This window comes from Delphinus delphis, chromosome 5 (assembly GCF_949987515.2).
Source record: "Delphinus delphis chromosome 5, mDelDel1.2, whole genome shotgun sequence".
In the NCBI taxonomy this organism is placed as follows: Eukaryota; Metazoa; Chordata; class Mammalia; order Artiodactyla; family Delphinidae; genus Delphinus; species Delphinus delphis.
The window spans coordinates 74,471,794-74,496,927 of NC_082687.1; the positions used below are offsets into that span (position 1 = coordinate 74,471,794).

At 45.4% G+C, this 25,134-nt stretch overlaps 1 protein-coding gene across 12 annotated transcripts in view; it reads left to right on the plus strand.

Moving 5' to 3' along the window:
- APBB2 (amyloid beta precursor protein binding family B member 2) overlaps positions 1-25,134 on the plus strand; it is a 375,435-nt gene that overhangs the window by 301,302 nt on the left and 48,999 nt on the right. For all 12 annotated transcript variants that reach the window (XM_060012656.1, XM_060012655.1, XM_060012657.1 and 9 more), the window contains 2 exons: positions 3,855-4,001; positions 7,039-7,166. In XM_060012656.1, coding sequence (XP_059868639.1) covers positions 3,855-4,001; positions 7,039-7,166 — 275 coding nt within the window. The remainder of the gene's footprint in view (positions 1-3,854; positions 4,002-7,038; positions 7,167-25,134) is intronic.

Genomic DNA, 25,134 nt, shown 5'->3' on the forward strand with positions numbered 1-25,134 from the left:
GCCTCCTTTGACCATAAGTGCGTGGGTTTATCTCTGGGCTTTCTATCTTGTTCCATTGATCTATATTTCTGTTTTTGTGCCAGTACCATATTGTCTTGATTACTGTAGCTTTGTAGGTAGAGTCTGAAGTCAGGGAGCCTGATTCCTCCAGCTCCGTTTTTTTCCCTCAAGACTGCTTTGGCTATTCGGGGTCTTTTGTGTCTCCATACAAATTTTAAGATTTTTTGTTCTAGTTCTGTAAAAAATGCCATTGGTAATTTGATAGGGATTGCATTGAATCTGTACATTGCTTTGGGTGGTATAGTCATTTTCACAGTATTGATTCTTCCAATCCAAGAGCATGGTGTATCTTTCCATCTGTTTGTATCGTCTTTAATTTCTTTCATCAGTGTCTTACAGTTTTCTGCATACAGGTCTTTTGTCTCCCTAGGTAGGTTTATTCCTAGGTATTTTATTCTTTTTGTTGCTGTGGTAAATGGGAGTGTTTCCTTAATTTCTCTCTCAGATTTGTCATCATTAGTGTATAGGAATGCAAGAGATTTCTGTGCATTAATTTTGTATCCTGCAACTTTACCAGATTCATCACTGGAATTTTGGCTAGAGTAGTTACAATAATTTATTATACAAATTAGGACACTTTTAAGAGTAAAAGGAGCTGCTCTTAATAATTTTTCCAGAGCAACAAAGATAAATCAGAACCCTCCTGAGGATAATTGGAGCATAGGGTCACGCTGATTTCAAATCTCCTTTCATTTTCCCCCTTTGATGACTCCTTTTAAGATGTATGTGACACTATATTCATTTGCTCTTTCACTCAGCAATGCTCATGGAGTGTTTTCTGTGTGCTAGGTTTTCTGCCTGTATTATGTTGTTTTCTCCTTGTAAGAACCCTCTGAGTTAGCTATCATTATTATTCCCATTTTTGCAAATAAGAAAAAAATTGGGACTCTGTAAGTTATACGGCCAAGATCACAGTACCTGTAAGTCAGAGCTAAGATTATAATTTAGGCTGTCCCTGCTCTTGGGCCAGGTACACTCAAACTGTATTGACACCACTGTGCCTCTGTTGTGGACCCAGCCCCATCGGATGCTGTCCCTCCAGCAAGCTCTCAGGCATATGGCAGCGTGGTTAAGAGTGAGGGTGCAGAAGTCGCACTGCCTAACTTGCATCCTGGGTCCACCGCTTATCAGCCTTGTGCTTCACTCACTTTCCTTTCTATGAAATGGGTACAGTAACTTCTTATCGACCTCACAGGGTTGAGGAGAGGATTAAATGACTAAGTACCTATGAGGTGACTTCTAGAACTCACCTAACGATGGGGGCTAGTTGCCAGTGGAGCCCACCATTTTATTAGAGGGTTGGGACTTCCAGTTCCACGCCCACCTCCAGGGAAGGGAGAGGGCCCGGAGGTTGAGTTCAGCCACCAGTGGCCAGTGACTTAATCAGTCGCACGTATATGATGAAGCCTCCACAAAACCCAGAGGGCAGGGTTCAGAGAGTTTCCAGGCCAGCGAACACGTGGAACCCGGGGAGAGTGGCGCCTGGGGAGGGCATGGGAGCTCCAGGCCCTCTCCCCATACCTTGCCCTGTGCATCTCTTCCCTCTGGCTATTTACTCCTGAGTTATGTCCTTTTATAATAAACTAGTGATCTGGTATACAAAGTGTTTCTCTGAGTTCTGTGAGCCACTCTAGCAAATTAATTGAACTCAAGAAGGGGGTCATCCGAACCTCGATCTGTAGCTGGTCGGCCAGAAGTACAGGCGACACCCTGGACTTGGGGTTGGCATGTGAAGTTGGCGGAGGCAGGAGGTGGGGCGGGCAGTTGTTGGGGGGACAGTCTTGTAGAACTGAGCCCTTAACCTGCGGGATCTGACGCTCTCTCCAGGTAGATGGTGTCAGAATTGAGTTGAATTCTCGGACACCCTACTGGTGTCTGAGAATCGCTTGTTGGTGTGGAGGAAAACCTCCACACATTTGGTAAAGGCGGAAAAGCTGGGTTTTTCCATTACAAGGTGGTACGTGACAAGATGAAAATGACGGGGGAGGGCTGGGTTGTGGCATTGCGTGTTTACTCACGAGGGACTATGTTGGGAACCAACAAGGGAGGGAAGTTCCTGGGCATAGCCCCATGAAGTTCTGGGTAAGGGGCTGCCCTTGCACCTGTGACATCCTCTTCCCCTTGGGCAGTTTCTCTCCAACAGAAACACATGAGCACGTGAAATGTGAGGACATCTCCCAGAACCTTTCCCCAGGACACAGGGTCCTGAGTAGCTTTCGCGGTTGTTGTAGGGCAGGAAACGTTCCACTCCGGGCGGTGACGCAGGTACCTCGGTCCTTCCCTTTAGGATGTGAGGATCCACCTTCTGTTAGCGTAACCGGGTTGTCTTTGGTCTTTCCATGTTTTGTTTTCCCCTGAGAAAGTGTGATTAGCAATTCAGAAAGGAGGCACCAAGTCTGGGTGTGGGGTCTGAAACAGAGAAGGTTGAACTAGAATGAATGTGGTCACTTTGGGACAGTTGGCTGCATTTCTTCATTGTATTATGAAGTTCACTTTGGGGAACTTCAGAAGACACTCTTTGAGAAACAGCCTGTTGGCTCCACAGAAGTGTGGCACCTTATCTGCCCTCCTGTCCTTAAAAGGTGGTCTCTTCAGTTGATGTGCAGCTCAGAAGGAGACCCAGGTCACAGGTTGCGGTGAGAAACCGCAGTTCCAGCCACCTGGTAAACCTGATGATTAACAGCTAGGCAGATGCTCTAGCCAGATCACCCTCGTATGTCCCAGGAACTTCTTTCTTTATAAATTCTTGGATGTTTTGCTTGTTACAATATGGATAAGATACTTTCTATATTTCTTAAAATTGAACACCTGAACTTTTACAAGGAAGACAGGGAGTGTGATCTCAAATCAAATATCTCTAAATGATAAAAGAATAAAGGGAATTTGTGCTCTAAGGTATCTCACAAGTCCATCCATTCTGCAGGCTTTCAGGATTTGGTGCTAGTAACAAACACTGACACCTATTATCATGAAAGCACATCTTCTCTCCTCTTTTTTTTTTTTTCATTTCTGGTTATTAGAGAATACATTTTGCCTCATTGTTATTAGAAACAAGTGACAAACATGTAGCTAATTCTTTCTCCCAGGTGCTTAACAAGTAACAAATTTCACAGGGGTTACATTTCTTACTATAAAAAAAAAAAACCCTGCCTTATACTAGATACAGGTGCTTAGAAATGTTTATACCCATTAGCCCTGTAATTCTACTTCTAGTAATCTGTTCTAAGAAAAAAAACCTGAACACACTCACAAGCACACACACACACGCACACACACACAGAGAAAGTTAGGCAAGAAGATAGTTATTACTACATTTTTTTAAAATTAAATTTATTTATTTATGGCTGCATTGGGTCTTCATTGCTGCACGCGGGCTTTCTCTAGTTGTGGCGAGGGGGGGCTCCTCTTCGTTGCGGTGCACGGGCTTCTCATTGCAATGGCTTCTCTTGTTGCGGAGCATGGGCTCTGGGCACGTGGGCTTCAGTAGTTGTGGCACACAGGCTTAGTTACTCCGCAGCGTGTGGGATCTTCCCGGACCAGGGCTCGAACCCCTGTCCCCTGCATTGGCAGGTGGATTCTTAACCACTGCGCCACGAGGGAAGTCCTACTACATTTTTTTAATAGCAAAAAAGAGCCACAATTTAATTGTCTAACAATCTAGGATACGTTGCTAAATTAGATGATTGAACATTTTGTAGTAATTAAAGACGCACTGAGTACACCTTGTAGAGGATTTTAAGGTACGTTGACCTGTGGCCAGTGAGTAATCTCCTGTTCTCTGACTTTCCTCCTAGTGTTTTGCTGTGCGCTCTCTGGGGTGGGTGGAAATGGCAGAGGAGGACCTCGCCCCTGGCAAGAGTAGTGTTGCCGTCAACAACTGCATCAGGCAGCTTTCTTACTGCAAAAATGACATCCGTGATACAGTCGGCATTTGGGGAGAGGTAAGTAACAGGTGAAAATCATTAATGGCAGACTTGCTTGCATTCCACTGCTCCTCACGAAACCCCAGAGCTCTGAGAGCCGAGAGATTTGGTACTGAGGGCTGATGAAGGTATTTATCGGGGTCCCTTTCCCGTGAAGGCAGCTGGTGTAGACATGATGCACCTGTGATTTACCTATTAGCCCTGCCAGAGCCCGTTGAGGACTGGGGCCCTGGGAGAGGGCATTTCTCGGTGTCTAAATGACAGGATCTACTTTGGTCTCCTGAGTCCCCAAGGATCCATGGATGGACTTAAGGGCCCAGAAACCCCCTAACCTCCATGCATAGCTGGTCTACAAGAGCAGTTTTCTGGGAAGAAGAGCCATACCTCTCTCAAAGTACATTCTCAAAGGGGAACGTGACCCCCACCTATACACCCCAAAATGTTGTTGCCTCTTCTCTAAAAGTTGACACACCATCCTTTTATAATACAGTTTTCTTGTGATCTGAAAATCCACCTCGTACATGAGTCTTGGAATTGATACCTGTGTATTCTTTCTTACTGTGATGAACAAAGCAACTCCAGTTTGAAATGTTAGTTGAGATCATTTCAGAAAAGAAAGTCATGAGTAAAAATACCCAATTTGTATAAAAATCACATGAAATTGGAAAAGCCATATTCCTACCAAGCTCTGAGACCTGTACAACAAGCACATGGGGAGCATCACGAGACAGTGGTCCGCGTGAATCCACTCGATCAGTCCCCAGTTAAGAGCATTGGCAGCGAAAGTTTGCTTTGTGATTGGGCTCTTAGGAGCCCCTGTCACCTTTTATCCTAGCAGCACTGTCATAGCAGGAGGTAGGTTCCCGAGGCTCCGCATGGTAGAGTCCGTCTGCTCTAGAATGGGGCTGAGCTGCATCACCAACCAGATTTTTAGATCCCAGGCATGGTCGGGGGGGAGGAGGAAGAATGTTCTCCTGCCAAAAAAAGGACACTTTTTTGGTATTTGCCTCTATTATCCTTTCACTGCATTACCTTTCCAATACCCAGGCCTATTTCTCCCACCCAATTATCCATCTGTCTTCTCTCTCCTTCATTCAAAATGCTGTTCTACCAAAGGCATAGATCTCAGCTAGGATTTAGAAGGACGGCTGGCGTAATCTATACTGCTGTTTGAGAGACTAATGAACACCACCAGTTATTTAGAAGAGCTAAGTAAGATTCTAAAGGAATCGCCAATTGGCACGATTCCAGCAGGAAAGAAAGCTTTGGATGGGCCAGCAATGCCTGAAAATCTGCTATGCCTTCCCACCTAGTTAGCCCCCGCTAGGCCATTCCTATTTTTCTCAGTCCTTTCCTCTTCTTCTGAAACGATAAATTCTTCAAGCAGTGTTTCTAGTTCATAGTATATAAAGTACAGCTCAGTGTTTAGGGTTATGAGCTGCGACTTTTTGCCATGCCTTGCCACGCACAGCACAACTCCTTAAAGGTTTGTTGATTGGCTGACTGAAAATAAAGTCATGACTTTCAGATGAGTGTCCCATCTTTAGATGACACCTGCATAAGCACTGGTCGTTTGGGTTACAAAAACCAATTAGCAAGACTTTACAGTGGTCAACCGGGAGTTGCTGAGTGTTCATGAGAAAAGGGAAAGGGCACGTATGGGAAGACACGAGTGTGCCTAATGAACTCAATAGAAGCCACGATGCGTTTTCATTCAGGGATAGTGCGCACTCAGCCAACCATTCTCACTTCAGATGACCAGCTGGCAGCTGTCACCGGTCCTGTCCAGTAATACGATGACTGTCGACAGAGGTCATTGACGAAGATGGCCTGTGTTGCCTTTGTGTGGATCAGTTGTGGTTTCTAAGCTGAATCAATCCAAAAGAACTACACCACCCAGCTCAGTGCAGGGTAGGGGGATGATTTCAGCTCATCCTGGATCTCATCTGTAGACGCTTAGCTTAGACATTGACTAGCAGAGGCACCGAAACACCCATGTCTGCCACTTCGACAGCAGAGCTTGTGTTTACTCTGAGAACCTTTGATGGGGACCTAAAATATCGTTCTCAAAAACCAGACCAAGGAGCATCTGTCCTGCTTTGGATTTGAAGATCTGCCAGGAAGCCTCACTGTGCTGCCTGCTAGACCGCCCTAGCGTCCACGCCACAGCATCTGGGCTGACCGTGACCTTCAGTGGACAGTTTAATAATTTCTTAAAATGATGCCTGAGGATTTGCAAAGGGAGTGAAGTTGGATGACCTAGCATTCCTACCCTCAAAGAGCCAATATGTGGGGAGACAGGGGACCAAAACCTGAAGAGTGATGCAAGAAACCTCAGCCTCCCCCGTGTTGGTATCACAACAGCACATGCGCAGCTCAAGGCCTCGCGGCTTCTGTGTTAGGCCGTGAGCAGGTTACTTAAATTAACCTATAAGCCTCAGTTTTCCCATCCGCTAATCACAGATAATAAAACCAAGCTGTGAGGCAAGTTAGAGCACTCACGAGCCAAGGAACCTGAAGCTTGTCGCATAACATCTGAGATGTGATAAAGCCACTTCAGCGTTAGCTATTGTGGCACCGATCACACAGATAAGAAGTGGTGTAAAAGCTGAGAAGAGACAGACATGTTGTGGACCTGGGAAGGGCGTCAAGGGGATGCCTGGTAGGGTCTGGCCAGAGGGGAGGGAATGGGGACAGAGGGGTTGTGAGAGGATGACAGACTTGGAGTCAGTAAGAGGCCAGATTCTCCAGGGAACCCGCCATTAGACTTTTCTCTTAAAGATTCAAAGTGTAAATAATTAAAGATAAGAACCAGCTAGAAAGCAGGCTAGGGACACATTTCAGAGGATTTGGAGAAGGAGAGAGAAATTGGGCATGTGAGGGGAAGGTGAAAGATGTATGAATCTTTTAATCAGGAGGGGATGTTTCTCCCTTAGGAGAACAAATGACAAGGGTGAGTTTTTGATCGTTGAACCGACACCCCCAGGTAGCCACAGACATCCCGAGGACGTGTGGTTTCGTGAGGAAGGTAACCTGTCTTCTCGTTGACTCCCAGGGGAAGGACATGTACCTGGTCCTGGAGAACGACACGCTGAGCCTGGTGGACCCCATGGACCACAGCGCGCTCCACACGCAGCCCATCGCCAGCATCCGCGTGTGGGGCGTGGGCCGCGACAACGGCCGGTGAGTGCCCCGGGCCGGCGCTGTCCTTTGTCACCTCACCCAGTGCCCCAGTTTTAGCTTAACCCTGAAGCGCGGCCTCACTGTTACTGCATGTTGCTGAATATGAAACTTGACAGTAGGCTCTCTATAGAAATGTAAAAACTTAAAGCACATCTCTATCCCTGCCTCGTCAACCCTCCGAGCCCCTTCCGTTCTGCACCTCAAACCTTTTGTCAACTCTGGATCCTGCTTCGGATTCCATGTATTTCTCCCCCAACCGCCGCTCATCCTCATTCATCTAAGTTCCCTACTCATCCAGGCTTTCTGAACTCCCACCTTTTTTTTTTTTTTTTTTTGTCTTCTCTGCAGTCTGTTGAGTCTCAGCTATCTCAGATGCTCTGCTATTGGTATTTTCTTTGTAGAGGGCTTGTTGGAAGGGAGAGGTTGTACAGCCTTTAATCACATGCTTTATTATTTTTTTAAGTTTGTTTTATTGATGTATAGTTGATTGATAATGTGTTCATTTCTGCTGTACAGCAAAATTCACACTGTACAGGGATTCAGTTATGCATAGATATACATATTCTTCTCCATTATGGTGTATCATAGGATACTGAATATAGTTCCCCGTGTTATACAGCAGGACCTTGTTGTTTATCCAGATCGCAAGCTTTAGATCATTAACTCATGCTGATAAGGAGCTTCTGGAATTTGAAGATGGCTGAACTCTTTTAACGTTTGAAATGTCTGGTCATACCAAAGTTCCAGTCAATGTGTATTTTTCTGAAATTCTACTGAATATTTGTCATTGCCAGCAAGTACTTCTTAATAGGTGTGTTGTGAATGTTTTGCTCTCCAGTGACTGGAAACAAGGAAGTTCTGATTTTCAAGTACATATTCTAACTAATAAAGTGACAGTAATCACAGGCATCATACTTTATTAAGTAATTGGGCTACATGAAATACATCTAACTCTTGAATTAAATTCATCTTTGTCAACTCTCGAGGTATACCCGAGGCTCTCCTAGCATTTAGGACAAGCTGTAGGATGATTATGTATTGCTCTGTTGAAAAGGGGCAAGAGCATTGCAGAAGCTGCTGAAAATCCCAGACGACAGAGAGACTGCTGCCCTGGGGTGGCTCCGTTCCTGGGCATCCTGGCTTACTGGGTCATGGGATCCTCTAGGTGGCTCTGCCTTGGCTTCGCCATCCTTGGTCTCCCAGAGATGGGCAGTAGTGGATTTGATAGTTTTTTGATTCAGTTCCAAGTCCTAAGCCTGAAAGGAAAGTGGTTAAGCGTTCATCAAAGAACAAGCATTTTTGCTGGAATCACAGGTGAAAAATGGTCTGCAAAAGAGAGAGCTGCAATGTCCTCTGACAGCTGATTGGATAAACCTTCGTGGGCGCGCAGCTGTGTCTTTGAGCTTTTGTAACAGTGATGAACGGTGACAGCTGGACCAGGTGCTTTGGGGGGAAATGAGTGGATAGATTATGCATCCACACCTGTCATTCAATTGCTTAGCAGAGCTGGAGCACTGGAGTTGATGCATTGGCGTGAACTGATTAATTTTACAGAGGAAAATATCTGAGGATGTTCGTGTATCATTAAAAACATTTAGCCTTGATGGAAGAGTGTAAGATACTTGATCCTTCCCTACTTCCTGTCCTCCAAGTTTGTTTTCAAGACAGGAGTCAAGGTGAAGATCATGATATACGTGTACAGCTGGATGGGGTTGTGTTTTTGTAAGGTTAGCTTGTGAGTGGATTTCATCGATGAGGTTTTCAGTTCACCCCAACTCTTTAAAGTAAGGCCAAATGCTCTTTGTTCAGGGAGAAAATATGATTTAAATTCCAGTTGACGGCTTCCCTGGTGGCGCAGTGGTTGAGAGTCCGCCTGCCGATGCAGGGGACACGGGTTCGTACCCTGGTCCGGGAAGATCCCACATGCCGCGGAGTGGCTGGGCCCGTGAGCCATGGCCGCTGAGCCTGCGCATCCGGAGCCTGTGCTCCGCAACGGGAGAGGCCACAACAGTGAGAGGCCCGCGTACCGCAAAAAAAAAAAAAAAAAAAAAAATTCCAATTGAGAAAATTATTCAAGCCCTGAGCTTAGTTTTCTCTCATCTGTGAAACGAGGGTGATAATAAGGATAACAGAGCACGTGTATGTATGTGCCTCTGTGTGTATAGTAACTGGCCCACTGATGGGGGATGTGGAAAATGCTTAATGAATGTTAGCTCTTGATCCGTTAAAGCAACATCCACTAGCAGAGACAACTAATTACATGGCTTCCTTTCAAAGACAGGGAGGGTGAGGGAGGGGTCAGACCTCAGGGAGGTTTCGAGGACAGTTTATCATTGATAACAGAGGGCGAGAGGCTGTTTCAGACAGAGTTCAGTTGTCCTACAAAGCAGGAAGAGCCACTCCCCTTGCCACCCAGTGAGATCAGTGTAAATTAGGTTACCTTGCCTTCATTATGTTTTTGAAATGTGGGCTGAGTTACTCATGTTTTGTTTTGTTTGTTTGTTGTTTTTTGCGGTACGGGCCTCTCACTGTTGTGGCCTCACCCGTTGCGGAGCACAGGCTCCGGACACACAGGATCAGTGGCCATGGCTCACGGGCCTAGCCGCTCCGCGGCATGTGGGATCTTCCCGGACCGGGGCACGAACCCGTGTCCCCTGCATCGGCAGGCGGACTCTCGACCACTGTGCCACCAGGGAAGCCGACTCATGTTTTTTAAACCATTTCTTATTCTTACTCAATGTTAGCAGATAAGTGTAATTTAGAAATACACTGAGGGTTCTGCATCAGCTGTCAGGACCTCAGAAAGCTCATGTAGTGGTTGGGGGCCCTTGAGCTAGATTCCTTTTAGAAACAGTAAATAAAAAAGTATGTTTGTCAGTGAAAGGTTGTATTTCTCCCACTGGACCCCTGAGTTTTCATTCTCTAAAAGAAGGCCTTTGTATTCCTGCTTTTTTTTCTTTTAATACTTTCTTTTGCTCTTGATTCCTTTTTTTTTTTCTTACAGCAATTTACAAGCGCAAATTCAATTTGTAATGCCGCAAAGGAAAGGAGTTTACACTTTGCATGAATAAAACATAAAAGTGTTTCATTTTGCTTGAGAAAATGAGTCCATTTCACATTCTCTTTTGTAACCTCCCTTACCAAGAAAATGGAATCTCTTAGGGAATTTCTTGATGTGGTTAAAATGAATATGAAAAGTATGTATACCAGAGGCTTGAAGGGCACAGTCTGTCTTGAAATTCAGAGTGCTTCACTGAGCCATGTAATTTCAGGATTTATAAAGTTGTTTTGGGTTTAGCATTTTCTTAAGGCTTTCAAGTGGATTTGATTTGCTCTGAAGAAATTCCTTATGTAGTAAGTTTACTTTGGGTGAGGGGATGATCCAGCTGTGACACACCCCACCAATCCCCCAGGTTGATTTGGAGAAGCCTCTTATTGTGAATGGCTGAGAAGTCGCCATCGCATCAGACGTTGGTTCTCTGTGGGGTGCTGGTGGTTGCAGGACTGGGCTGAAGTTTTTGTCTTGTTCTTGAGAGTCACGCCTGCCTTTATTATGGCATTTCTTGGAGCCCATGTGCATTACTGCCAGACAAAGGGTGGGCTCCCTCCTCCTACTTGGGTTCCTTTTGATCACAGTGAGATAAATGTCCAGGCTCCCAGAGATGGGACTGGTGAAAGGGGTTTCATGAGCCTTGTATTTCCAATCAAAGGCAGCACCAGGGAGCACCCAGATTGACCTGCTCTGCTTCCACCCCTGTGGGAAGGAGGCCCTGGGTTGTAGAACTGGCATTTTGCCGCCAGTGACTGGGGCGGGTGACCACAGTGCCATCTCTCATCTTGTCTCTACGGACCTGCAGACTGCCCTTCCAAGGATGGGGTGGGAGGGATTTCACAACAATTTCAGGGGCTGTGCTAATCCGGCCACAGCTCTCCTATTTATTCATTCGGCCCTGGAAAGCAGCACTCTCCTTATTCTTTTAAAGAGATATCAAGAGCAAGCAGACATAACTTCTGAACATAGGAGACTTTAAACTGGGACTTTCCTTGCCTCTTGTGACAGGTAAGGGAAGGGGCACACAGATCCTTCTGTACGTTGCCAATAGGCAATAGAATCTGCTAATCCTGTCTGTTTCCCATGAGAAAGGAAAGTGGGTGGATGGTATAGTCCAGGGTTTCAGACCCCATAAGTGGGATTTCCCAGGTCGGTGTACCATGGAGCACTAATCAGGTCAAATGTTCATAGACTTTCCTTGAAAGGAAAAGAAAAAAAAAAAGGATCTAGGGTCAGTTGGGAAAGTGGGTTAAACCAAGTGCATCAGGCCCCTTTGCTTTGGACCCTCTCGGAGGTTCTCCTGTCCTGATGTGGACTGGAACCCTTTTCTTCATGGAAATGCAGTCTCACGGAACACACTTTGGGAAACACTGCTCTGGTCAATAAACTCATTAATTTAAATTAGTGGCAACACTAGATTGCTGGTTTTGTCTTTAGGAAAAATTGGAATTCCTTGTAATAAATAACCATTATAAGTGGAGACCCCACTGGGCCTGCTCTAATGAAGGTAAAATTCCTTTATGATTAAAAGCAGCCATCACAGCCATTGTGCACAAGCGCCTTTTAAAAAGCACTTTCTTATGCAGGTTAAATGTTGACCCTGTGATACTGTTTGTGCTTATAGTTTGTGTAACAGAACTTCTCTTCTGAGAAGGTGTTTTATGTGTCTCTTTTCTGCTTTTGATGAACAATTTTTAATAAAATCTTACTATGTGATAGATTATTCATAAATTTCCCATTGTTTATCTTTGACTTAACTGTTTTATCTGGTTAAGATCTCAGGAACTTTTATCTAAATAACATAGTAAGTCTCAAGTGCACTGAATATTTTTTTTGTTTTCTCTTGGGATATTCCCAACTGGTTTTATCCACCAAGCCCCTGGGTTTTTTTGTGGTTTTTTTTGTTTTTTTTGAGATACGCGGGCCTCTCACTGTTGTGGTCTCTCCTGTTGCGGAGCGCAGGCTCAGCGGCCATGGCTCACAGGCCCAGCCGCTCTGCGGCATGTGGGATCTTCCCGGACCGGGGCACGAACTCGTGTCCCCTGCATCGGCAGGCGGACTCTCAACCACTGCACCACCAGGGAAGCCCAAGCCCCTGGTTTTAAGCTGCTTTAGAAGTCTACTGCCACACATAGTTCATGCTTTTGTTTTCCTGCCAGTGTTGTTCTGTGTTGATTCTTTTGAAAAAACTGCTTAATTTTGGGATGGGGTTGGGGGGTGCATGGGCATCCTGGCTGTAATACTGAGGTTAGTCAGAATATGCAAAACTGTAACTTGTAGGCTTTCAAATGTAAAATGTGGTTTCATAACCACTGTCTTTCAACCTCTTTATTTTAGAGATTAACTGAGGACAGAAGGGGATGATTTGCCTTAGGTGACCCATCGAGTTGTGACAGGGCAAAGACAGACTCCTGGAATTTGTCCTCTGTCCAAATAGGAGCTCCTCTGTTAATCTGACAAGAGATAATGGATGGTCTCAAATAACCTGGGGTCAGCAGGGAGACGGAGAACTCTGCACTCGAGGCCCGGTCTCTTTCCTTGGGGAGATGAAACCACAGGTGTGAATTAAAAGCAGAGGTTGACAAAATATGGCCCCGAGCTGAAAATGGTTTTTCCATCTTTAATGGGTTGTTTTAAAAAGGAAAAAATGGGCTTCCCTAGTGGCACAGTGGCTAAGAATCCGCCTGCCAATGCAGGCGACACAGGTTCGAGCCCTGATCTGAGAAGATCCCACGTGCTGCGGAGCAACGAAGCCCATGAGCCACAGCTACTGAATCCCGCGTGCCTAGAGCTTGTGCTCCGCAGTAAGAGAAGCCACCGCAATGAGAAGCCCGCGCACCACAACAAAGAGTAGCCCCTGCTTGCCGCAACTAGAGAAAGCCCGGGTGCAGCAACGAAGACCCAACACAGCCAAAAATAAATAAAAATAAAAAAATGTATTAAAAAAATTTTTTAAAGGAAGGAAAAAAAGAATAGGGGACCCAAATGTGGGGGACCCAGTATGGCCTGGTTCTTTCCAGAAAGAGCATTTACAGTAACATGCATTCAGAATAGAATAAGGCAGTCGTTGTGGCTTCTGTAGGAAGTCTGTGGAAAAGGCAAGTCCTGTTCTGCCATCCTTCCAGTGTCTTCCTAGTCTGACCAGCCAGGAGACTTGTCTGTAAGTTGAAGGGGACCTGGAACTTGCACATGTAACATTATGCCCACATTCTGTTCATATCCCTTTGGCCACATGCAGCTGCAAGGGATTCTGGGAAATGGAGTCTCTAGCTGGGCCAACAATTGCCAAGTTAATACCGCTATTAAAAAAGATGAGGTGAAACAACTAGCCTCTGACACAGTCTGAAAAGGAATCACCTCAGTGTTCCCAGCCTGTGACCTATTGTTTCCTGTGCCAGTTATTAAGCTGCTGTCCCTCAGATCCAAACCCACCCTTCTCTGCTCGCTTTGTGAGACCGGAGCTGGGACTCTGCAAAAACGTTTCTGCTTCTCTAGTTTGCTGCTCGTTAGACTCTGACTAGAGGGGGCTGCAAGGCTGGAGGAAGAAGAAGGAACTTGCTTCCTGTGTCTGTGAGCATCATCCTGGAACAACTTCTTCATCCCGTTGTGTCAGTTCTCACGCAGTTTTCCCAGCACTCACAGACATGCAGAACCGTTCATCATTCCCCTTCTTCAGAGCCACCAGTGCCACTGGCTGGGGTGCCCTCTTTAAAGGTCTGAGTCCCCGACCTGCTTCAAGTCTAGAGACACCAGCCCAGCAGCACCACCTCCTCAGTGTCAGAGGTTTTGCACCATGGGGCTTCTCCATGCTTCTAGGTTTTGATAATTCCAACCTCTGCCCTTTGTTCTCTCCACCCTCCAGGTCACAGCCCCCTCTTGCAGTTGCTGCCTCCATGATAACTTCTTCCTATTCCCTTTTTAGTTTTGTAGTTACAGGCCTTTATATGATCTTTCTGTCCCAGTAACTGGTGTGGTTCCTGTCTCCTGCCTGCACGCCCCCGAGTTGACCCTTAAATGGAATTAGCACTGACTAAAGGAGGCAGCATGAGGGCGTGCCTGCCCTGAGGAGGGCATTCGGGAGAGCAAGTGAGTGGAGCTGTTCTTTATGTGCAGCTTTGCACACTGTGGTGACACAACAGCATGTGTGCCAAGGAGACGTCCTTTCTAAATTGGTGGAAGTTGCCAGTGATAAAGGGCAGTTCTGTTTTAGGTGACAGGGTTTTAGAAATAGTGGGCCTCTTGGGTTTTTTTTTAATGTTTTCAATATCCACATTTTTTTAAATAAATTTATTTATTTATTTTTGGCTGCGTTGGGTCTTCATTGCTGCACCCGGGCTTTCTCTAGTTGCGGCAGGCAGGGCTACTCTTCATTGCAGTGCACGGGCTTCTCATTGCGGTGGCTTCTCTTGTTGCGGAGCACGGGCTCTAGGCACGTGGGCTTCAGTAGTTGTGGCTCGTGGGCTCAGTAGTTGTGGCTCGCGAGCTCTAGAGCACAGGCTCAGTAGTTGTGGCGCACGGGTTTAGTTGCTCCACGGCATGTGGGATCTTCCCGGACCAGGGCTCAAACCCGTGTCCCCTGCATTGGCAGGCAGATTCTTAACCACTGCACCACCAGGGAAGTCCCGGGCCTCTTGGTTTTTGATCTAATTGAAAGCTATCTCTATTTTCCCTTTGCCACTGTTTCTTTTCCTAGGAGTGATGGAGGGAGGCGGGTCTTCACAGGGAGGATGGAGAGCTTCCTAATGACATGCAGTCAGAGGGTTCTCTGAGCTAGCCAGTAATGAAAGATTGATGGAATCCCAAGATCTGATAACAGTTTAATCTAAGGTATATGCTGCCTTCCTTGCCTCAGGGAGAAAGGTCTTCAGGGAGAGAGCAGTAATTCTCTCCCTATGTTCCAGTATTATCTTGACCTCTAGAGCTAATTTCTTTTTAATATAGACACATGATAAGCAGAGGCATCAGGATTTACTTGACCATTCTGCTGACTTACACCGTAGTTATATTTTATCTCTATAGAAGTGGCCTTCTTGCCTTCTATTAATCATGCTGGGATGCTTGCTCATACTTTCAATGTAGAAAAACCTGTAAGGAAAGACATTGTAAGTGATTGTCTAAGAAAAGTTTCCCTCAGAGGAATGCCTTGAGTGTGTCTTCAAGCCGACCCTTCCTTAGTGGATATATGAAGACAACAGTTTCTTCTGAAGAACGCATCCTGTGTTTCGATAGCTGGCTCAGTGCATAATCCATTGTTTCTCATAAGCGTGTTGCAGCACCAGGCGGTGTAGCGTGGGAGCTTGAGATTGTCGTGTCAACAGCAGAAAATTCTGATGATGATCCCTGAGCAATTTCCATCTCACGCTTCCCCTGAGTCCCAAGCCAGGTGAGGGATGGCCCATTCTGGATGTAGCATGAGGGTGAGCCATCATACTAGGCTCCAGGGATTCTCTGTCAGTCTTGAAAGTACTGCGATCTTCTTGGAACACTTAGAGCCTTCCGAAACCAGAAGTAAGAGTAGTGTCAGCGGAGGAGAAGCCTAGTGACCCACGCAGACACGGATTCGTGTCTTAGCAGAAAAAGGTGTAACTATTGTAACCCAGAGCATCACTGGGTCACTTGGCCTGTCAACAAATGATTACGTGTCTGATAAATCGCTAAAAGCCTTACGTTATCGCAGATGAATGGATAGTCACTGTTTTTCGTACACAGATTATCACCGTGAACTCTTTTACTTAAATGCAGTCGTCTGAGATTTGGGGCTTCCTGGTGAATCCAGTGATGGAGAGCATAATGCAGCTCCGATCCGTTTCACTCACAGAACACTTCTGACACCAAAGGTGTCGGTTTTCCACACCAGGCAACTCTCCAGGTCTCTGCCGACAGCAACTGGGTGTCCCACAATTTAATTCCATTCTGACACAGGAGTTAGCCCAGACCCCTCCCCCGCCCCCAGGTTAAGGGTTCAGTCCCTACAAGACTGCCCCCCTTTCAGATGCCAGCCACAAGTCCAGGCCACCCCTGCATCTGCCCGAGAGCAGCTATAAATCAGAGGTTCCCATGGAGGTTTCTCCTTAGGTTCAATGATTTGCTATAACGGTTCACAGAACTCAGGAAAACACTTTACTTACTATTACCAGTTGCTTATAAAGGATACAAATGGACAGCCAGATGAGGAAGCACAAAGGGTGAGGTCCAGAAGGGTTATCAGCTTCTGTCCCCGTGGAGTTTGGGGTATGTCACCCTCCTCGCACCTGGATGTGTTCACCCACCCCCGACCCCCAAAGCTCTCTTGACCCCATGGTTCAGGGTTTTTACAAAGGTTTCATTACATAGGCTGACTGATTAAATCATTCGCTGTTGGTGACTAGCTCAATCTCCAGCCCTTCTCCCTTCCCTGGAGGTTAGGGTGAGACTGTAAGTTCCAACCCTTTAATCACAACCTGGTCTTTCTGGGAGCAGCCCTCACGCTGAAGCTATGTAAGGGCCCCCAGACATCTCATTAGTGTGCAGAAAGGTACCCTTGTCGTTCTGGAGAGTCCAAGGGTTTTAAAAGCTCTTGTGTCAGGAACCAGGGTCTAAGACCAAATATTATAACAGAAGATGCTCCTGCCACTCAGGAAATTACAAGGGTCTTGGAAGCTTTGTGTCAGGAATCATGGACGAAAACCAAATATATATTTCTTATTATATTACAGTATCATGGTGCACAGTTGGTTACTGGAGAAGACGAATTTGAGAACATCGGGTGGAACTCAGGGAGTCTCACCACGTATAATTATGTCAAGTTTTTGAGAGCCAGGTTGGTCAAGAGAAGGAATACTGGTATACGAATCCCACCATGTGCAATTTAATCATGGTTCTTCCCTGGCACTGGTGTTGGGGACTTAGTGTCCCAGCCTCTCCATCTGCAGTGGGGATTTTTGCTGGGATGGCAGAGATGTGAAGATGCTTTCATAGAACTGTCAGGCATTGTCCCCAGGGGCAATACTTTTATTAAGAATTAATATTTCCTTGAAATATTACCCTGGGTCAACTGTAACAGATCATAAAAATCAGGAGAGGGCTTCCCTGGTGGCGCAGTGGTTGGGAGTCCGCCTGCCGATGCAGGGGACGTGGGTTCTTGCCTCGGTCTGGGAGGATCCCACATGCCGCGGAGCGGCTGCACCCGTGAGCCATGGCCACTGAGCCTGCGCGTCCGGAGCCTGTGCTCTGCCGCGGGAGAGGCCACAACAGTGAGAGGCCCGCGTACCGCAAAAAACAAACAAACAAACAAAAATCAGGAGAAAATTTAAAACATGGGAGGTTCGCATTATTTTGTCTTTGACTTTAAGTATCTAAAACTCTTCCGTTGTTGGTTCCCTGTGAGTCTTGACTGATGATGTGATGCCTCTTCAAAGGCCAACACTGATGTTTAGAACCTCCCCTCTTCCTGCCCCAACCAAGTGGCTTAGTGTGTTTCTAACCCTCTTATTAAACCAGACTTGGTGCTTGTGTATCACAGCTGTGAATTAAAGCCTGGCCATGAATTGTGTATGCAGGAGTTATTTTTTTAATAGAGAAAAGTGAGAATTTATGAAAACTATCCTGTAATGAGTTTTCAGTCCAGTCACTTGGGATCCAAGACTTCCTGCTGCTGTCATACCTGTCTGTGTCAGCACGAGCTGCACCAGCTCCCACTGAAGCCCACGTTTCTCTTCTCCTCCAGCTCGCTGGCCTCTCTCCTTCAGCAGGAGGACAACCGAGTTATGTTCCCTGTTTTCCCTCTTAGCGGCACACAACCTTTGGGCTCCAGCACCGGCTGCCCTGTTTCTTTATTATAACTTCAACTGGGAATTCTTCTTTTCTAGGCAGCTCCCAAAGAGTGCCTTGGGAAACTGCTCTTTAGAAAAGTAAAGAAGAGAAAGGAAATCAAAAACAAGAATTAAGAAATTAAAGTCAGAGTCCTCAGGCAAGGACTCAATTTCTGAGGGTAGAAAAGTCCTGGGAGCAGAATGAGGCAGGCTTTGTCGCAGTGGCCAGAGATTGGAAATACCAAGTCAGGCTTGAGGCCAAATGACAAATATGTGAGCCAGGGAGTTCATTTTCAGTGCAAAGGGTAAATCTCTCTAAACCCAGGAAGAATCATTTAGATTATAAATAAAGGAGCACAGAGTGGGTGTGACAGACTGGATCTGGTGCCATTCGCATATCCGGAGGAGTTGGATGGTAGGGGGAGTAAGAAATAAAACGTAGAAACTTTTGTCATTCTACCTGTTATTTTACACCGGAAGCATGCCCGAGGGCAAGGAGTGTTTGAAGGTACTGGGGTGGGATGGGCTGGGGTGAGGGGTGCCCAGTTACAGGCTCTGAAGGAGCCCAGGGTCGGGGGAGGCTGAGTACAGGGCTTGCTGACGTGGCAAACAGAGCTGTCAAGTCATGCGGCAGGGGGCGGGCCATGAGTAGAAAGGGCCAACCAGGTGAGGACTGCCTTTCTCTACGCAGGCAGTGCCTTGTGCTTCTAATTGCTTCTCTAGGCCTAGTCATCTCCCCTGTCTTGCCAAGTCTGCCTCTTTGGGTGAGTGGCTCCAGCTCTGTTTTCAAAGGCTCCTTTTTACCTGCACAGAGCACCCTGGCCCATTGGAGAGCCGCGTTCAGGTAGGGCTCACGCGCCCGGGCCCCGTACCCTGAGTCGCCCAGCCCAGAATGGGGCAGGTCATGATAGAAAGGAGGGTCCCTTTGTAACTGGAAAATTGTTTGTGGCTCCTGCCTCTTCATCTCTAAATCCTTTCTTGCCACCCGCTAAAGGAGAACTCCCAAGTATCAATGTATTGGAAACAAAGCCCGAAAAATCTAAGTCTCGATCTGTAGCCCAGTAGAACCAAATGTTTCTAGGAGGGCACCAAAACCGGGTCGGTCCCAGGAGACAAACTAGAGAACGGCAGCCGATGGGATAGGTTTGCAGGAATTTTACGTACAGCACCAGTAGAGGCACCAGTATCATTTCTTTAATTACCAAATCTGTGAAATAGATATTTAGTTCAGATCGAAAGTGTCTGATTCTCCCTGGCCCTGACCCCTCAGCAGCCCTCCCACCCCATCTGCCTTTGGACATCACTGGAATGGGGAGTGGGATAGGATAAGAGGGCACAAATCGCTCCTAAATCTGTAAGCGTCTGTCTGAACTCCAACGAGTTCAGCTGCCTCATGAAAGAAGCTTCTCTCCTTACGGCGAACCACAAGGCCGTAGATAGTCGTGTGTGCGTGGCGCCTGCTTGGTTAACCTATGGCCAAGTCACCTTTGCCTTTAGTCCAGTGTGGTTCATGGTTCTGCCATCTAGTCAGCTACACAGTCAACAACTTGGGGGTCCTCTTACCCCCACCACATGTAGGGAGTGGTCAGACCCTAATGCTTTGGCCTCTTAATACTTAAGTCAGCTGCCCCTCCCCAGGCTCTTCCACTTCTCGTCCAGTGTGGTGGCCAAGTGCACATGCCCAGCTGCACCGGCTTGTGCCCTTGCCCCGCACTGCCCTTTCCTGCCTGCTCATTTTCTAAACCCTCCTGGTGAGACCTTTATGTTTCCTTGGATTGAACTGACTGTTCCCTCCTCTGGGGCACAGCCAGAGCCTATGGGAACTTACACCCCAGCACCTCTGAAGGAAGAAGCTTTATTTAACTTGATTATTATATGTGTGTATCTACCCACGTGAAAATAAATTTTGCACGGACAGTTATTAGATTTTTAAAAATTTGTGCATGAATGCCCACATTCTTTGTAGTCATCTATTTTTCTGTGTCATTGGCTTTCAAGCTATTTTGTCCTAACCTGTAAGAAATACAGTTTATGGCATGACCTAGATTTTCTCCCTCCCGCCTCTCTCTCTTTCCTTGACTCACACAAAACTTTTACACTACTTACATTCGCAGTGTGTTCTGTTCCTTGATTTGTTTCTTTGCTACACTCTGTTCTATTTAACTTTCAAAACGCTGTTTGTGACCCCTAATTGATTATAGTTTGAATAACACTGATCTTTGGTTAACTTTTCCAAAAAGTCTTTGAACTGAACACTCTACCAGCTTAATACCTGGTGTTTAAATTTTAAAAGATTCCACAGACCATTAATGTTAGGAAACGTCCTGCTCTCAGCCCCGAATACACAGCTTAGCTGTTGAAGGCTCTAAGCTGTCCTGCACTTAAAACTTGGTGAGCATAAAACAAATTAATTGCTTCCTACCAATGAACTTCAGGGAATCAGTGGTGTTTCTGGAGCCCGCCAGATTAGAAAACACTGAACTACACTGATCTAGGGATCCTGAATGATGACTCCATATCACAATCTGTTATCACAGATCTCTATTTTTAGATGTTCCTTTGCCAGGCACTCCACCCCCGTGCCTGCACTGAAAAGTGTGGTATTTTCACAAGCATAGCTTTCAGTGCAGTCAGTGAATTCTCAGAGAATTTGGCCTACGGTGAAAATTGCGTACTTTGTCACCTTTCCCTTTTGGCCAGGAAGTTTCGTGTTAAATCAAACCCTCAATTGCCGTAATAATAATAGACTGAACTATATGACTGCCTTTTTTGTGGATCAGAAATGGTTGAATGTGGTTCAAATTAATATTTAGCCTAACTGATTTATAGACTCACTTCTTCCCTCCATCTGGTTTCAAATTTTACTCTTCTAATTTAAGAGCCTGATAGAATGTGTGCCTTTCATTGTAAACTATTTAATTCTTTTGGGAAGCAAATGGGATATAAATTTTACTAAGTAAACAGAGTCCAGCTGTAATGCCCCATTAACCAATAGAGTGTTTAAAATACAGATTTTTTTTCTGATTTCCCTATTATTCAATAATTGGTAAATGCTATGCATTTTGCAATGAGGAGTATTTTGAGTGTTTTTTTTCCCCCTGTACAATCCCTGGGTGGCTTTAAGAACAGCAAATTTTAAAATATATCTTTGCAGACAATTAATATTTATTGACCAATCCAAATGACATTTGTGGCTTTCTCCATGATTTAGAGAATAATAGTGTCGCAGAAATCACCTCAGCCCTTAAGGTACCTGCTTTACCAGACTAGTTTTCTCCACCACCAGGGATCTCATTACAAAGATAAACAGCAATTACTAAAAGCATTACGTCTAATGGATGGTGTGGAATTTCTTAATATATTTCCCCCCGCAAATTTGGTGGCCTAGAGTAATTGTCTGTGCCCCTTTATTGCCTAGAGGAAATATTTTGATTTATCTCTATATAGCTTCTAGCTTGAGTTGCTTTGGGTTTTGTTGTTCGACTCAGGAGAAACTGTAGAAGATATTTATTAAGAAAGATGGGGGGGCTTCCCTGGTGGCGCGGTGGTTGAGAGTCCGCCTGCCGATGCAGGGGACACGGGGTCGTGCCCCGGTCTGGGAAGATCCCACATGCCGCGGAGCGGCTGGGCCCGTGAGCCATGGCCGCTGGGCCTGCGCGTCCGGAGCCTGTGCTCCGCAACAGGAGAGGCCACAGCGGTGAGAGGCCCGCGTACAGCAAAAAAAAAAAGAAAGAAAGATAAAGCCTAATCCTATTCGTTAAATTCACTAAGTCAAGGGTTGAAATAAAAGGGAGATAATTTTTTTTTAAATAAAAGATATGGTTTTAATATGTCTATACTGTACGAATTAGAGTGCTTCTTTAAAAAAAAAAAGAGAAGATGGTGTATATCTTAAGTCTTTAAATCTTGGGTCACTTTTAATCATAATGTTGTTAATCATTGTCTTATGCCTTGAAATCATGCTGTTAGAACAGATTATAGCAAAGAGGTATGTTAATCAGGGCAGGAGGAGAACAGAAATGCCTGTCGTCATCCGGAAGGGGCACCATTTTTCTTTTTTTAAGGTTTACAATTTAACCATAATTGTACCTGTGTATTTTTAAATGATCTGTCAAGGTGGCTTTCATCATGTCCAAGGCCATATCGTCCTTATTCCTCCCTTAAAGTGTCAAGCTGTGGAATTTCTTTTCTCCCTCCTTCTTCCTCTCTTGTATGGTCCCATCTGCCTCTCTGGGAACTTAGTAGACACCCATGTATTAAGTCCCCAATATGTGTCAGCCACTATGCTTGGCACCAAGGATATAGCTCTGAACAAGCACTTCATGGTTCCTGCCTTCATGGGCAGTACTAAGTGAAATAGTAATAGGAAGTAATTAAATGAGTTCTTAAGTCCCATGAAGTACTTTGTAATATAACTACCAAGCCCTATACAAGTTTTAGATGACATTGTTGTCCTTATGACTTAGGGTCCCACCTTTTCTGTCACTTTGTAATATAACTACCAAGCCCTATACAAGTTTTTGTTTGTTTGTTTTTTGTTTGTTTCCTATACAAGTTTTAGATGACATTGTTGTCCTTATAACTTAGGGTCCCACCTTTTCTGTTAGCCTTTTTGTCACTATTTGCATCACTCAGCACTGGCTAGGTTATGCTTCAGTAACAACCAAAAGACTCAGTAACAGTCCTCATTCTACTAAATGTCCATGGCATGTTGGCTGGAGGTACTGCTCCTTGTAGTATTGTCCTCATTCTGTGTCCAAGGCAGACGATACAGTCACTATTTAGACTAGAGTATTGCCAGCCATGGTATCAGGAGGAAAAGATGCATTGACTCTTAAAATTTCTGCCTGGGAACAACACTTAACCCTTTTGTTCACATTTCACTGGCCAAAGCAAAGTTACGTTACCAAGCCTGACTTCAGGGGATGGGGAGATATACTTCCCTAGGAAGGGGACTGGATATTCACATCACTTCAGTGCCCTATGATCTCTTTTATCTCCGTAGTCATGTAGATTTTAGTGGCAGTTAATCTTTCAACCTTGTGTTGTTACTTAATGTTGTGAATATGTGCGTCTCCTCAGATTGTAAATTCCCTGATAGCCAGCACCATGTTTTTATACTTCCTTGTATGTAACTCAGCATGATGCTGTCCTTATATTAGGTGCTTAAAAATGCTTTTAATTGTGAGGAGAGAAGGGAGAATAATCAGAACTCTTTCCATGTTTTTTTTTTTTAATTAAATTTTTTTTTTTTTTGGCTGCCTTGGGTCTTTGTTGACGTGCATGGGCTTTCTCTCTCTTCGTTGTGGTGCACGGGCTTCTCATTGCAGCGGCTTCTCTTGTTGCGGAGCACCGGCTCTAGGCGCGCGGGCTTCAGTAGTTGTGGCATGCGGGCTCAGTAGTTGTGGCAGGCAAGCTCTAGAGCGCAGGCTCAGTAGTTGTGGTGCACGAGCTTAGCTGCTCCGCCTCATGTGGGATCTTCCCAGGGCCAAGGCTAGAACACATGTCCCTTGCAGGCGGATTCTTAACCACTGCGCCACCAGGGAAGCCCTCCATGTTTTAATATAATGCTTTATAGTTTAAGGCTCTGTGTACCCTATCTCCTTTAATCTTTTCAGGGACCAAAGGACATAGTATTATGCCTTTAACAGATCAGGAACATGAGACCCAGAACTTGCACATGACTTGCTTAGTGTTGCACCAGAAAAAAAGTGATTGAGCTATATCTGAAACCATGAATTCTAAATCCTGGGCCAGTGGTTTTTCCTACTCCTTGTAGTTGTTAATATGATCACCCCAATTTTTTTTTACTTGTGCTGAGGATCACACAGGGGAGGGGAGAAGGAAGCTTCAGAAAAAGAGTTGAAAGCTCCTAACCAGGATAGGGGTATATCTCCTGGCGTTTGGGTCATAGCAAAGCTGAAGGGGCCACACAGCAAAAATCCCAGCTAGAATTCAGCAGGTCAGTGTCTTAGTTTATCTAAGGCTGCTGTAACAAATTATCACAAATTTGCTGGCTTAAAAAACTACAGAAGGGCTTCCCTGGTGGCGCAGTGGTTGGGAGTCCGCCTGCCGATGCAGGGGACGCAGGTTCGTGCCCTGGTCCGGGAGGATCCCACATGCTGCGGAGGGGCTGGGCCCGTGAGCCATGGCCGCTGAGCCTGCGCGTCCGGAGCCTGTGCTCCGCAACGGGAGAGGCCACAACAGTGAGAGGCCCGCGTACCGCAAAAAAAAAAAAAAAAAAACTACAGAAATTTGTTCTCTCACAGTCTGGAGGCCAGTAGTTCAACATCAGTCAGTTTCATTAAGCCAAAGTCAAGATGTGGGCAGGGTCCCACTCCCTCCAGAAGCCTGGGGAAGAATCTATTCCTTGCCTCTTCTTCCAGCTTTTGGTTGCTGCTGGCATTCTTTGGCTCCTCCCATTTATTTTTCTTAATGAATCTAAAAATACACAATGTTTATTAAATAATTAATCATCCTTTCCTAGAAGGGTTATTTCATTTCACGAATGAGCAGTTTATTGCCAGAGTACTATGTCTTCCTCCAAAATGATGTATAACATGATGTGGTACCTACATTTTTAGACACTTGAATGTTTTTTCTCTCTGCCAGTTAAGCTTGAAGGTAATGTAGTGCGTATTCATTTGCATTTTGTTCCTTTCAAGAAATACAGATGTGCATAGTGGGTGACCTCATATTTTTCCATTTCTAAAGTAGTATATAGAACCTGATATGTTAGTGTACATGAATTCCGATAAATTTTAGTATTTACTAAATATTAGTATTTAGTGATAAGTACCATAGGTAATAAGCCTTCACAACATTAAGGCTGTGAAGAAGAGTAAACAGTTATGTAATTGGCAAGGAAACTAATGCAAAAGTTTAAAGAAAGAAATACCAAAGCCAATTGTTTTCTCAAACGCTTTTGTGGTTTTACATACTTCATTGTCTGCCTTCAGAATCTAAAATTCTAGCCTAGTTTGTTTATAAAGCAGTCCCTTTAGACATTTGCCTTATTTTTAGGAAATGTTTATGCTAATGCTAGGTTAGTAAGTAGGGGTTACTCACCATCTTGGCTCTCATGACATGAAGGGCCTGAAATGCTGGGTGGAGAAGAGCCAGGAAA